We start from the raw sequence: 13,717 nt of genomic DNA on the forward strand, positions 1-13,717 counted from the left end.
AGGAAAGCAGCTCCACACTTCCTGTATGGTCACATGAGGATCATAAACCAGCTGAAGATTGGGGAGCTCATGTTGTGGAGGTTTAGTTGCGAGAGGCTGACACTGTGAACCAGAAAACACCACACAAACCCAACTCTTTCATTTCTTTGTGCTGCAGTTAAATGCTGACAGTGTTCAACATACAAAACACGTCACACAGTGAAGAGATTATTAAATCACTCGGCCGTCAAAGTCATTTTAAAAAGCATTTTCACTGCTGTTCTACAAACAGCTTGTACTTTGATTTTTTTATTATTTCAGTCATGGATTCATTTTGTTTACTGAAAATGTGACAAATGTTCAAAAGTAAGTGAAAATGTGACTCATTTCTCAGTCAAACAAAAAGAGAAACTGGTCCACACACAATGCACTTAGTGTAAAAAGCTGACAATCACTTTTACAAACTGGTGTGCCTCTAAAAGCTTTGTCAGATTTAACATCCTGTCTGAGCAGCTGCCATATGTTCAGGCTTCCAGCCAGTAACTGTGCCATCACTGAGCTGCATGACTGCCTGGTGAAATTTAGGAAAATCTCAAATAGAAAAAAATTAAAAAATAAAATAAAATAAAATAAACACAAAAAGTGAACGGAATAAAATCACTCTAAGGCAGCAGCTTGGTCGTAACAGGTTTATGTCTGCATATAGGAAACCCATCTGAACAGCACTAAATCACAGACAGCTACATCAGCCTATGTTTGTGAAACAGGCAACTTAGTTGTGCAAGACAAAAAACATGTCAGCCAAACTCTTCTCCCCACGTTGTCTACATCTTCAGAGGAAAAAGTATTTCACAAGTATTTAGTCACTTGCTATTCATCACCCATCATCACTCATCCAAGAGGATGACTGGTAGGGAGCCTTTGACCTCTGTGACCTGAACGGCAGGGAACCGTCACAGACCTGCACTTGATTATTCAGTGACATGAAGCATCACAGTGCACATGTCTTGCACCTCTTGTTTTGGATGATTACTGTTTATTGAACAGCCTACAGTATTTAGACCCACTCTGGGCCCACTGTTGCTGCTGTGTACATTTATACTTCTGTTTATTCTCCATTTTTCTGACCTAACTGTTTTGTTTGCGTATTATTTTAAACTGTGCAGTCTCTGATCAGATCTCAAAACCGCCTTCCTGCTCACCATTAGCGTCCCTTCTGCATTTCTAAGATCTACAGACCATCGTTTGGTTAATGTGAAGACACAGCAGCGGATAGTTTGAAAAGCATTAGCTATATATTTTTCTTACCTTCCTTGACTTCGCAGTGGTGAAGTAGAGAGTTGTTGTGACAATCCAGCCCCATCAGTCCAGCAAACATCTTCCCATGAATAAGATGCTGTTTGCAGCCAGAAGTCAAACGGTGTCAGATCAGATCCCGGTTCTGCATGGACTTACACCGACCATGTTTTAGAAGAAGTGGAGCCAGGCAATAGGACTGATCTCATTTCCGTTGTGGAAAAGTGAGTCCAGACTGTTATTCCCCCCCCCCCCCCCCCAAGCTTTGTAATAACGCGTGAAACCGGCTTTTACGCGCACGCCCGTGTCCATAATAAACATTTCCCGATCAAACAAGTATCGATCCTCCTTCCATTAAAATCTAACGTTTCTCCTGAGGCGGCTTCAGTTGCGCTTCGAGAGTCTGGAGAGAAGAGACGGTCTTCATGCCCTTTCTGTTGTTTAAATGACGACCACAAATAAACACATACGGCGATGGTTGGGTGTGATGATTGAAGTTAGAGCAAATCTGTGTCCCATCGATCAGTCGATCAGTAATCCGTGACTTGTTGCGCCCCTGCGTCGTGCGTCGTGCGTCGTGCTGGAGCAACGTGAGCGGCTCCTACGTGTTCAGGAATTTGACTCCGGACTCCTTCAGCCCGCCTCGGCTCCGCGGCGGGCTGTCCCAGAGGGCTGCAGCGGACACGGCCCCGGGGTGAACCGCTGCCGCTTCTTTATTCCCCTATTATTTTAGGAGCATTGTGATTTCAGAGCTGCTGGTGGAGGAGATAAGAGAAAACATGCTGCCTGACCGAAAGTCGCATTTTAACGAGATGTAAAGGTCAAATACACATGTAGTAATACATGCAATTGTTGTTTTTATTGTAGTAACTTTTTAAAGTTACACATTCTTCTTGTGTTTAATTTGAAGTTCTGGTATCCATGAGATGATATAGGCCTATTTGTGGTTTAAAGTAGCAAAAACCATCTCAGTGTAGTTTTACATGTCCTCTCTCAGGCTTCTCTAATATTGACAGGTAGTGAGCCAATCAGAAGAGGGGCTCTGAGCCTCTCTTCTGATTGGCTGGCTGTTTTCTGGGTGATCAAATAAAGATTTGTTGATTTCCGGTAAAAACTAGAAAGAAACCTAATCATGCAAGGTTGGGTGGTGGGTCTGGTTGGGCTGGGCTTGGGGGGGGGATGGCTGCTTTGTTGTGACATCACAAAGTTACGGAAGACCTGATGGCTCATTTTGAGGCACAATTTCTGAATATGAGCTGTGTGCATTTCTCTATGACCTGAGCGTTTTGATACTTTCACAGTATTAATAAGGAACCTAGACCTGCTTTATAATCAAAATAGACATGAGAATCTCACTTTTTTACAATATGGGACCTTTAAAAATTTCTGGAGCTCTTTACATTTGAACGAAATCAACATTACAATTAAAAGATATCCATTTAAATAATTAAATCAGTCGACATTTATTTAAATACACTGTATGTTGGCAGACTAAGACTAGTTAAATATGTAGGTCATATAATTCTTTGTATGCACTTATACCTTTTTTACTTTTGCAGGTTTGGACCCCTCAACCACACCCTTATAGTGTTCTTTGTTTAAGCAGTGAGGGAATGCATGAGAAGAGACCCCACATAGAGCAGAGTCTTTTCATGCTCCTTCCAAATGCCCCATTCATTCAGCTTGGCTGAGCTGCAGACTGATGGACAAGACTCAGTGATGAAAGGCTCGGTTCAGCCGACACAACAGAGTGCAGATTCCACTTGCTCAGGCTACACGATGGAGGATGAAAGAGCTGTGTGGCAGAAGGGATGAAATCCACTGACTCGCCTGCACAGCAGAGTGAGATCACCTGCACAGTATTAGAAGCTCTTAATGTCCTTTGGCAAACAGATCAGCTAACTGCCTGTCACTGGACGACAACTCAGGGCTGCAGCAAGTTTAATCATAATTCACACTGATGGCTTTCAGGAGACTTCCAGACTTTTAACTGGTCTATCTTTCTCAAAAAAATACAACAAATGACAGTTTTATTTACTAGTTATTCACTTTTAGTTCTCTAGCCTATAGACTTTATCTCATCTGTGCAATTTTCATTCTCTGGTGCACAAAGATTCCTAGTGACATTGCGACTGTAGTTTCTCTTTTAGTCTTGAAACATTTATCTTTAAAACTTTAAAACAGATTTGTGCTGACAACGAGGGACAGATGATGAACAGAAATGTGGGCATGGGGTCAGAAAATGACACCTTCACAAACAGTGCTTCTCAGGGCCTCTCTGTATGGGACTGCTTGACATGAAATGGAATGAAACTTGAGCTGAATTTCCCTGCTGTGACATGGTCTAAACATCTATTGTGAAAAAGGTCAGTTCGTTCTTGTATCGAGTCAACTGAATAAAGTGGTTTCAAAATACTGGTTTACACCAAGGAGACGAGGTTTCACCATGTAATGTTCCACCATGACTGCACCGTTGAATTCATCCATGCAGCTGTAGGATAGCGAGAGTGTCTGCTTTCACCAGGAGATGTCAGACTTCACACAGATTCAGGAGCAGGGTTTGGTTCCACACACTCCCTTATAGTGATGTTTTTTTTACAGTCTGCCTCATTTTTCACATTTTTCCTGGTAGTATTTGTATATTTCCACCATCAGAAGACACCATATGATGCAGACACATCTTGTCCTATATGATACACTACACAGTGATACTTCATTTGCCACGTGTTCATGCTGCAGCTCTCTATCTCCAGCAGTTGCAACTCAGCTGTGACATAATTATTTATTTACCTCAGGAGAACGTATTTGCTGTTAAATAAAAAGTCTTTATGAACAGTCACGGTTAAAGACACTGGCAGCTTTCTCCTTCCACACAGTGAGTGGGAGTGATTTCACCCAATATCTAAAAAATATTACATATACATAGGCCTACGACATCACATTCGTATGTTATTTGATTGAATTGCTTAATTTATTTTCACATTCAACAAAAGAAAACAACCAGCAAAACCAGCTCTCTTTCTCCCTCTCAGACTGTCTCAGTGAAATTCACCAACTCCTAAAAAAAACTGACCAAGTTAAATGAATTTCATGTACAAAAAATCCAGGAAATAGCACAAGCAGAAACAAAATCTTTACAGCAATTTATAACAATAATCAACTGTATTGTAGCATACAGAATATTGCCTTTCAGTTTTTACAGCAGTGCATTCCTTCTTGCAGTGGTCATGTCAGGCTGTCTGGTACAGTGCTAATATTTGACACCAGGGGGCAGAATTACATAACATTGAAATCCTATGGCAGTCTATGGAACACCAGGAGCACTGAAACAAAAAAGGTGTGGATAATTAAAAAAAGCTAAGAGCCAACAGTATACAGAATATCTTACATTTATACAGAAAGCAGCCAGATCATTTTCATCACTTTGACATTATCACAGATGAGCATTTGCAGCTCAGGAAACACTTCACCTCCAGATGGAGTGCTGCTGTGGGTTGAATAATAAAGCTCATAAACTGACTTTGTCTGAGGCTTAATCTGACAATAAAATTTTGTTCCTCAAAAAATGACTATAAGCTGCCATTGCTGACTAAAGATTATGTAGGAAGACTGCTTCTCCCTGCCTTAAACATCCATCTGGATGGTAATAACTCAGACCATCAGGTGAAGAGGAAGGAGCAGGATGACATCAGTTCTCTGCCAGGAATATTCCTCAGCACGCTCCAAACCTAATGTGGAATTTACGTCATTGCAGCATGGTGAGAATTGTTTAAAGGGCGTAGAATGAGGAGGCAAGGGGTTGCTTGTGTTTGTGTGTGTGTGTGCGTGTGCCAGTGGGCCTGCCAGAGAATAGGCACGTATAATAAAAGTGTAATTGTCACATGTGCCTCCTGCACACAGATTATCTGTGAGATAGAGAGAGGAGGGCAGAGAGAGAAAAATAAAAATAAACACACACATTATCAAAGCAGCTCACAGACTGGGAGATCATGGCATATTTGGCAAAGAACCTTTATTCATGCAAAACAACTGAAGTCATCAGATTTTTATCAAAAAAAAAAAAAGAAATCCATTGTCTATTGCAACACAAATACAATTCTTTTTATTATAATGATAAAATCAAAATAAGCAGGCATGTTATGAAACATATCGAACATCTGACAAATGCCATTAAAAATACATACAAACAATAAAACTGGAGCAAAACGCAAGGAGACAATCACACCACAGAGAACATAAACAATGTTGCTGCAGCCATGCAGGACTAAACCACTCCTTCCTCAGGGTCGATGAGTGTGGTCCTGCTAGAGAACACGTCGGCCAGCATGTGTTTGGGGATCTCTGAGCCTCGGACACGCAGGGTGTAGCAGGCGTCCTCCACTTTGCCCAGGCTCTGTCGCAGTGTGTGCAGCTTCTTGGACACCTCGTACGGGCCCGTGTTCCCGATGTAGGAGAAACCGTCATGGATCTGCCGCAGGAACTGGCTTAGCTGGAAGGGCGTGTCAATGTCGCCGTTGCCCACGCTGCTGATGCACATCCGCATCAGCTCTCCAGTCAGGTCTGCTACGCCAAGCAGGTAGTCTGAGGGGGTCACCTGGAAGGTCAGGACCTGAGCACCCAGCGGCAGGGCTTCAGCTGTGCCCTGAGATGAAAACATGACGAGATATAAAAATCACACATGGATGTCAACAATAATAACAATAATCGTAGATTATGAACATTCCTTGGGGTAATTTCTTTCAACGATTTAGGACAGACTGTGCACGTAAACTCTTATCCCTGAAGGATTTTCACACAAGACTGGTGTTGATTACAACTACATTTACAAGATGTGATTGTTACAATGTGCAGCTGTGCTTTTAGGGAAAAAGCCTTGACAACAAATAAGCAAAGTACAATTTTTCTCGAGCATGATGATGCTTTTATCACAAAATACTGAGGTTCGCACAATTTTGTCAGCACCAGCAGGGACCCATCATCTTTGAAAATAACGGGCAGAGTGGATAAAATCACATAATGATACATAATGCTTATACAGTACATAGCACCACCCAACACTGCCATCACTATGGCTTCGAAGGGAAATGTAAAATAAAGTAAAATGAACATACAAATAGTTTGGAGAATATGCTGACTTGCTTTCTTGCGGAGGCTTAGATGTAAAGCTCCACCAAATGTGAAACAACAGATTTTACCTTTGAATAAAGCTAGGCCTTATGCTAAGCTAAGCTAAACACCTGCTGGCTGTAGCTTCCTAATTGGCTTAAATAACTCAGGGAAAGAAGGCAAAAAAGTGTCTCATTAAACTTTAACTAAAAAAAACATGAAACATTAAAGTGAGTTAAGAAAACGACAGTGTATGCAGCTCAACCACACAGTCTTCTTTAAATTTACCTGAGGTCCTACCTTTTCTGTTCTCATGAACACCAGTCTGGCGTTGATCTCCTCCAGGCTGATGAGGCTGCGGTGACGGATATAGTGCAGGAAAGAGACGGCCTCCACGTACTCCTGGACCCCTAATGCATGAAATAGCATTAAAACGGATCAACACAAGACATGAGCTGTTGAATTTATTGTTACTGTGAAACAACAACAACAACTACAACTATCACTAAAAACGAGGTCAACTATGTATCCAATGAGCATAGCACGCAGAGTGTGTATAAACACTACATGGTATCTGCACAGTATAGATCAAAGATGTAGATAATGATTCAAATAAAACCTGTTTCCTGTCGCGGCCTTTTGATTGAACAACAGTGGCCATTTTTTGTGGTGGGTTGAGATGACCTCTCATTTGTTTTCTGGCCCTGTGTCAACAACAATCAAATAATCACAGGACGGAAGACTTTGTGTCTGAAGTTTACTTTTGGAGCGGCAATTGAACTTCAAAGGGACTCCCTATCTCCCTGAAGCTAACCACAGCGCGCTACACAGAGCCGGGAGGAGGATCCGCTTCATCTCCACTTCACTCAGAATAACTTTCACTGCTCTTATTAGCTTTTCAGTCCAATTTCACCAGCATTTTTTACACAGGCCGAATCCACTGACACCTTGTTGACCATTTCACCACAAACCTTTCTTATCTACTGAAACCCTGAATCCCCTCATGTCTGGATTTCTTATCTTACCTTTCACCTCTACCCTTTAAAAGCCTTTAAGAATGTATTTTCTCATTCAGTTTAAATTATTTTTAGTGAATAATTTCTGTAAATGTAATTGAACGCCGCCTAGATATGTGTTTACATTCTTGCCAACTGTTTGTCAACCGACTCTGTTTTATGTTTGCTGCAACCCGGTGCTATTTTTAGCTCAGACAAAGAAGTCTGTTTATCAGGCTACCAGCACAGCACCTGGAGTCTGGACAGTTTTCCCAAGTTTTGCAGCCATGGTAAGTAGAGCGATGCACGAGCAGTAAAGAAACTCGAAGCTGGAAAATGTTTACTTGGGCACACTGTTACACTCTCCTCTGTCAGCACTAAATCAGCCATTGGTCATTTACATCATTGAAGGAGCAGTGCAAGCCATCGTTGATGCTGTTAAAGGCAGGATGATATGGCTATAACTTACTGCAATAAAAGGCTTAATTAACATACATTCCTTTGAGTTTATTTCTATGTTTCCTCGTGCTTGATGTGATGTTGATCAGCATGATGCCAGAGGAATAAGATGATTGCACCAATTAGAGACTGCACGTACGTCTGTGCAGCAGTTAGGGTTTTCTCCATCTTTGAATCAAAGTCAGCTCAGTTCATTACTGTTAAAACTCCTAAACAACTCCTAAATAACACTGTGGCATGTTTTTTTTTTTTCAAACCTTTTTCTTCAATTTTCGCTTATTTAGTGATAATTATTTAATGATATAGAAAAAATTATCAGAAAAGATTTAATACCACATAGCCAGGGATTTTAAATGAACTGCTTATTAGACCAACCATATACCATAGAAATGTAGTAAACAGTATAAGTCATGTATTTAATGTCCAACCCCGAGCCTTTATTTGGAAAAATTCTTATAACCTTTATCAACAAAAAAGCTGCCATAAAGATCAAAACACTGCCAGTGGCTTCACAGCTGTGACACTGGCTTAGAGAAAATAAAACCGATCTGAGGCGGACAGGATATGACATGAAAAGGTTACACAGGCTTTGAGGCAAGCAGGCGGAGTTCAGTTCCTGAGTTTACTGCCAGGAGCTGTTCGTGTTATTTGCTGTGAAGCAGCAGTTACCTTTGGTCACTGAGACCCAGAAAAAAAAAGAAAAAGTTGCTGGAGATAATGTCTAAACAATGACTCAGGGAAAACCAGCTGGAAAACACAAAGGTTTTACTGGCACAGCGGCTGGAAAATGTGAGGGCTAAGCCTAAAAACTGCTTAAATACTCCACATCGGACTTTCTCAAATGATACGACACACGTTCCTGTATTGAGAATGCTCAATATAAAGTCTTAATCAAGTGCATGAATGTCCACAGATTATTTCAAGATTAATTGAGTTTAATGTTTGACCACAGAGCGGCTCACTGAGTTGCAGATGAACCTCCACCAGTACACTTGTGTTTTGCACCGTGTCAGAGCTGCTAGCTGGGTCAAGCTAAAGAGCTTATCAAAGCACCACACTGCCCTGTTATCAGTGGTAATTATGTTCAGATTTAGTCCATAATATCTTTAATGGTCCTTATATAAAAAAGCAGACCCATTACACATGCCTGGAGACTCCTCGTCCAGCCAAGATTATCTGGAGAGCCCATGCAGTGAGCCTAGTCTCAATCTAATAAAGACGATAAAAATGGAAAAAAAAAATGAAAGGTCTAATTGGTGGGAACTGCCACTGGTCACGTCGCGGAGGATGCAGCAGTGATTCCTGAGTGACCACAATCTAAAAATGACTTCCCCAGCTGCTAGATAACAGCTAACCCTCGCTCCGAGTGATGTTTTTCTCCAAACTGTGCAGACATTTTGGCTACGCTAACAAAAACTGATATTGATGCTAGTGGGAAAACAACTTTATCAGAGGGTGTGTCTATCAAATCCAGGGCTGCATCAAGGTCACGCTCTCACACTATCAGTGACTTTACATTAAATCGAAAGCACAAAAGTGGAGATTGAAGTGATAGCAGCCCAGCAAAGAGAATTGCTCCTGAAAGCTCTCATCTAATTAACTTTTTAACTCATGTCCTGTGCTGGTGCCTATTTGCCAGTTCAGAAATGTCTTGTTATGGTTAAAAGAAATAAGCACACTGGTGCAAGTTTGTAAAAACATACTGAATTAATATTACCTGAGTGGTAGTTTTACATACTTAATCGTAACTATTTAAAAGCTATCGGTTTAATGATATATTTATTTATTATCTTAGTTTAAGTAATGACATACCATATATGGCATATTTCCTGGTAAAAACACTGGATCAAATGCATGGAACAAAATCCAGTTTCCTCAGTGTGCATTGCTAAGGAACAAAAACAGCATCCGTAACACTTTACATGGGCATGTGTGCACTGTTTTAAAAGAGAATTGATAAAATGTGAACTTATCCTTTAAAAGACATTACAAGACTGTGTGTTTCAACTATCATAGTATACAAAGTATACTTTGTATACTTGGAAATGTTAATATGATCAACTTGTCTGAACAGAAATGTGTGGCTTTAGTAAAAGTGGTTGATCTGTCTACTTCTTTCTTCTACTACAAAATGTTATTTGCATTTCCTTGTTAAATACTTTCAGTCCTTTGATATCTTAATTATAATCTTTAAGATACATCCACACAATAACTGATACAAAAAGTTAAGAATTGCCAAACTTGTCTTTAATTCTTCCTTTCATGAGCCAAAAATGAACAAGGGTTACTACTGTGTGTCTGGTTTTGTAATAATTGATAGCCTTTGTTTGCTTTTTATCTTTGTGGTACACTAAGTATCTTTGTACAGTAATTTTTCTGCCAACCTAGCCTTAAAGATTTGTGCATGCATTCCTATGCAAGACCATGATACACTGCAATATTATAAGGAATGAAACATTTGTTTAGGGATCGTTTGCTTTTTTAAACAATATTTATATTTACACCTATATTACTCATTTGGCAGGCGATTTCATCCAAAGCATCTTAGAATTGGCAAGAAGATCAATAAGTGTGGTCAAAGTGCATAGTAAGTGCTGGTTGGCCTTGTTAGGGTATTAGAGGTGTTTGGGGAGAAGGTGCTCTGAGAGGAGATGAGTCTTCAAGAGATTCTTGTAGAGCATGTGGTAGCTTGTTACACCATCGGGGAACCACACATGAGAACAGTGTAGACTGAGATTGCCTTGTGTACATGGATGGCAATGTCAGACAACATTCCTTTGGAGGAACACAGTGGCCATGGCCTCTTCTTCTTGGTAGTGGCCTATATGACTGAGTTGAAGTAGATGGATGCAGACCCAGAGGTCACGTTGAAGTCAAGCATTAGTGACTTGAATTATATTTGGGCTGTCACAGGCAGCCAGTGGAGGTCAATGAGCAGCGGAGTGACACGCACTTTTAGGCTGATTGATGACCAGACGGGCTGCCGCATTCTAAACGACCTGTAATGGTTTCACCGCAGTAGTCAAGGTGAGAGAAAACCATGGCCTTGACCAAGAGCTGGGTGGCGTACTGAGTCAGGTAAGGCTTCTCTTATGTTGTATAGTGATGTATACAACATAACAGTGGTATGAAAACTTACCAGGAGTGAAGGCTCTGTGAAAATGATAGATGTCCTCTCCCCTAAGCTCTTCAGCAATTTGACCGATTTTCTGCCTGACTCCATCCAGTTTTACATCTGCTTCATTCAGGATTTCCTCTGCATCTGGAACACTTCAGTCCAGAAAACCCACAGAATAAAAGTCAGAAAAGCAAGATCTGCAAGATACGCATTACTTTAAAATCCTCTCAAAAACAGAAGTTAGACTGTGTTTACACTGTGTTTAGTCAGTTTATACTGACACAAACAACTGTCTCCAGAAACTGGAAACCAAAGCACAAAACTTGAACTTATGACATATTCAGGTGACACTTTTGGAGTTGATCCAGTAACTCTGAATTAACTTTTTCTTCACAGTATTCATCATTCAGATCATTTGAATTAAATTCTATAACTTCCCCTCCATCACACAAATGACAAAACAATATCTGAAGGCTGATGTAGGTTGAACAAAACGGGAAAAATCTATAAATATTTTAAGGTTACTTTAAACACTGATGATTTGATCAACATGTAGCTGGACTTACGGTAAAAGCAACAGCTTTCTTTTAGCTTCTTAAAAACAGTTTTCTAAGTCTACTGTAATATAACATGTAAATCATCAAAACTGAGCAGCATACTCTCAATGAATCTGAATAAAGTGAAGAAATCTATTATTCTTACCAAACTAAACTGCACTAATTAACACGTCTTTCTATAACAGCACATACCTGGTGACTCTATGCAAAAGAAAAATGGTCCTCTTGCTTTCAATGGTAACGTCTCGAGAGATCTTCACAAGACGCTCATACTTGTCGTGTTTGGTGTCAAGCTCCTGTTGGAAAACTTAAGAAGAGAATGAAAGTTAAGTTTGAACGCAGACATATTCAAAATGCGAATGAAAGGGAGCAGCCACGTGGGTGAAAAATGTGATCAAAATGCAGAGGATGCAATTACCTTTGAAAGCGGCAATGACAGGTGAGGATGGGTTGGCACTCGTATCACGGTCATGTGCTGCATCAGCATTTTTCCGCAGACAACCTTCAACTGACAGGAGGCAGGAAAAAAAACAGGTGATGCTGCAGTCTGCATTTAATAAAGACTGTCTCCAGTTGCTGTCGCTCTCTCTCAACTGACCTTGTCAAATTAAAGGGGCACACCACTGACTTTGCATCAAGGTTATTTTCATTTGAACCTCTGACTTAAACTATGTAAAGGAGAATTATTTGATAGGGGTTTGAGACCGCCATGGAATCTAGCTTTTTTTTGACATAAAAATTGCACTGCAATAATTTTGGTGATTAGGGTTCTAAGTAAGTCACAATGGTAATAATGTCAATGGATGGATGCTGTGGCAGTGTAAAATTTACTGTTAGTGTCACGGCCTGATTTTTGAAAATAGCTTTATCAGAATCAGAATCAGAATCTGTTTTATTGCCAAGTATGTTTCCACATACAAGGAATTTGTTCTGGTGATTGGTGCAATTGAAAAAATTATCGTCATTTGCCTTTCATACATGTGACTGCTGAAGAACTGCACCCGTAATCGAGAGGTTTAAAGGGTTAGAACCTGCAAATGTTTCCTGTTAATAGTTTTGGTCACAGTTTTTTTTCTGACAGCAAACTGACTACATTTGCGTTTGTAAAAAACACTTTTATTTCTAACGCATTAATAAACCTGTGCTGTAGAAAGATGCTGTCAATCAGTGCTGCAGTAAGAATAGGGCAGACTGACAGTTTAAACATTACATAACAACTTCTCATTAAAGTTTAACCACAACAGCTAGCAGCACACTGCATGTTAGTTTTAACATGTTTATTGTTGGCTAACTAGTTCGTAGCTAAGCTACTGAGTTATCCCATGCCGATGACAGCGACCAACAATACACCTTGTATGAAATACTTTAGTCTCAAAAGCAGGACTTACCTTCTCGCTTATTCATGCTGCCAGTGTTGCAATTTGTCCTTTTGATAAATCAAACTATTTCAGGCTCTGTTCGTGTTTTGTATGAACTGTTTTAGCCGCTATCGTCCGTGTTTCCAACCAGATGTATCACGGCAGAGTATTTCACATCTCTCAGGGATTATCCAGGTCATAAAACAAAACGGCTCCACTTTCTCAGAGAAGTAACCATGTATAGACTATAATAAAAAAGACCGACTGAGGTCTAAAGGCGCTTCAATAAGAAAGGAAACGTTTTTTTTTTATTACAGGCATTCCTGTGGACCTCATTCAAAGTGGGGCTTTAGCGCTGTTTACACGCGTAACAGGAAATGGATGCGCAGTGCATCTTGGGAGATGTAGTACCACAGCATAACGTGGTATTTGTTTTGTTTCACTATTTCCCCAATCTACCAAAATCACGTGGAAATTTTAATCGTAAAATCATTAGACTAAAAACAGATATTAACCATTTAAACTGTGAACCAACCACCGTATATTATATAGTTTATGATTCATAACTTTTCTTGAAATATGGCAATGGTATTTTTGTGCTTGTGGTTGATTTATTTTTTCATTAAGCATTCAGTGTCATGCTAATTGCTAATTATAGATAATTATAAGCATATTCCTGAATTTAACCCATTCTGTAGTGAATGACACAAGCCCTTGCAGCCAAAACACTTTCTATTTCCAGTTAAAACCCAGATTGAGCAACCAGTCATTCCCAGACCCGCTATCCTGTATCATTTGTTGCCTTTAAAGTATGTTTCATCCAACCTTTCTTGATCTGATTACTCGCTT

At 40.1% G+C, this 13,717-nt stretch overlaps 2 protein-coding genes across 3 annotated transcripts in view; both read right to left on the reverse strand.

Moving 5' to 3' along the window:
- Positions 1–1,917, reverse strand: part of disc1 (DISC1 scaffold protein) — a 44,103-nt gene extending 42,186 nt beyond the window's left edge. Inside the window, exon 1 of the mRNA XM_071481111.1 lies at positions 1,288–1,917. Within this exon, the coding sequence (XP_071337212.1) occupies positions 1,288–1,357 (70 nt within the window). The 5' untranslated portion in view covers positions 1,358–1,917. The remainder of the gene's footprint in view (positions 1–1,287) is intronic.
- Positions 1,918–5,268: 3,351 nt separating this feature from the next.
- tsnax (translin-associated factor X) lies at positions 5,269–13,240 on the reverse strand. Of its 2 annotated transcripts, none has more exons than XM_071481116.1 (6): positions 12,899–13,240; positions 11,929–12,018; positions 11,703–11,817; positions 10,975–11,105; positions 6,670–6,791; positions 5,269–5,917 (listed from the first exon to the last, which is right to left on the reverse strand). In XM_071481116.1, exons 1-6 carry the CDS (start codon positions 12,912–12,914, stop codon positions 5,540–5,542), a joined length of 852 nt encoding a protein of 283 aa, XP_071337217.1. In that variant the 5' UTR covers positions 12,915–13,240; the 3' UTR covers positions 5,269–5,539. The 2 variants fall into 2 exon arrangements, with proteins under 2 accessions (XP_071337217.1, XP_071337218.1); XM_071481117.1 differs by having other exon boundaries at positions 6,682–6,791; positions 12,899–13,211.
- Between the last annotated feature and the right edge of the window lie 477 nt (positions 13,241–13,717).

The sequence above is a fragment of the Trachinotus anak genome, unplaced genomic scaffold (genome assembly GCF_046630095.1).
Source record: "Trachinotus anak isolate AG129_WGS33_773 ecotype Australia unplaced genomic scaffold, CSIRO_AGI_Tana_v1 ptg000007l, whole genome shotgun sequence".
Classification (NCBI taxonomy): Eukaryota; Metazoa; Chordata; class Actinopteri; order Carangiformes; family Carangidae; genus Trachinotus; species Trachinotus anak.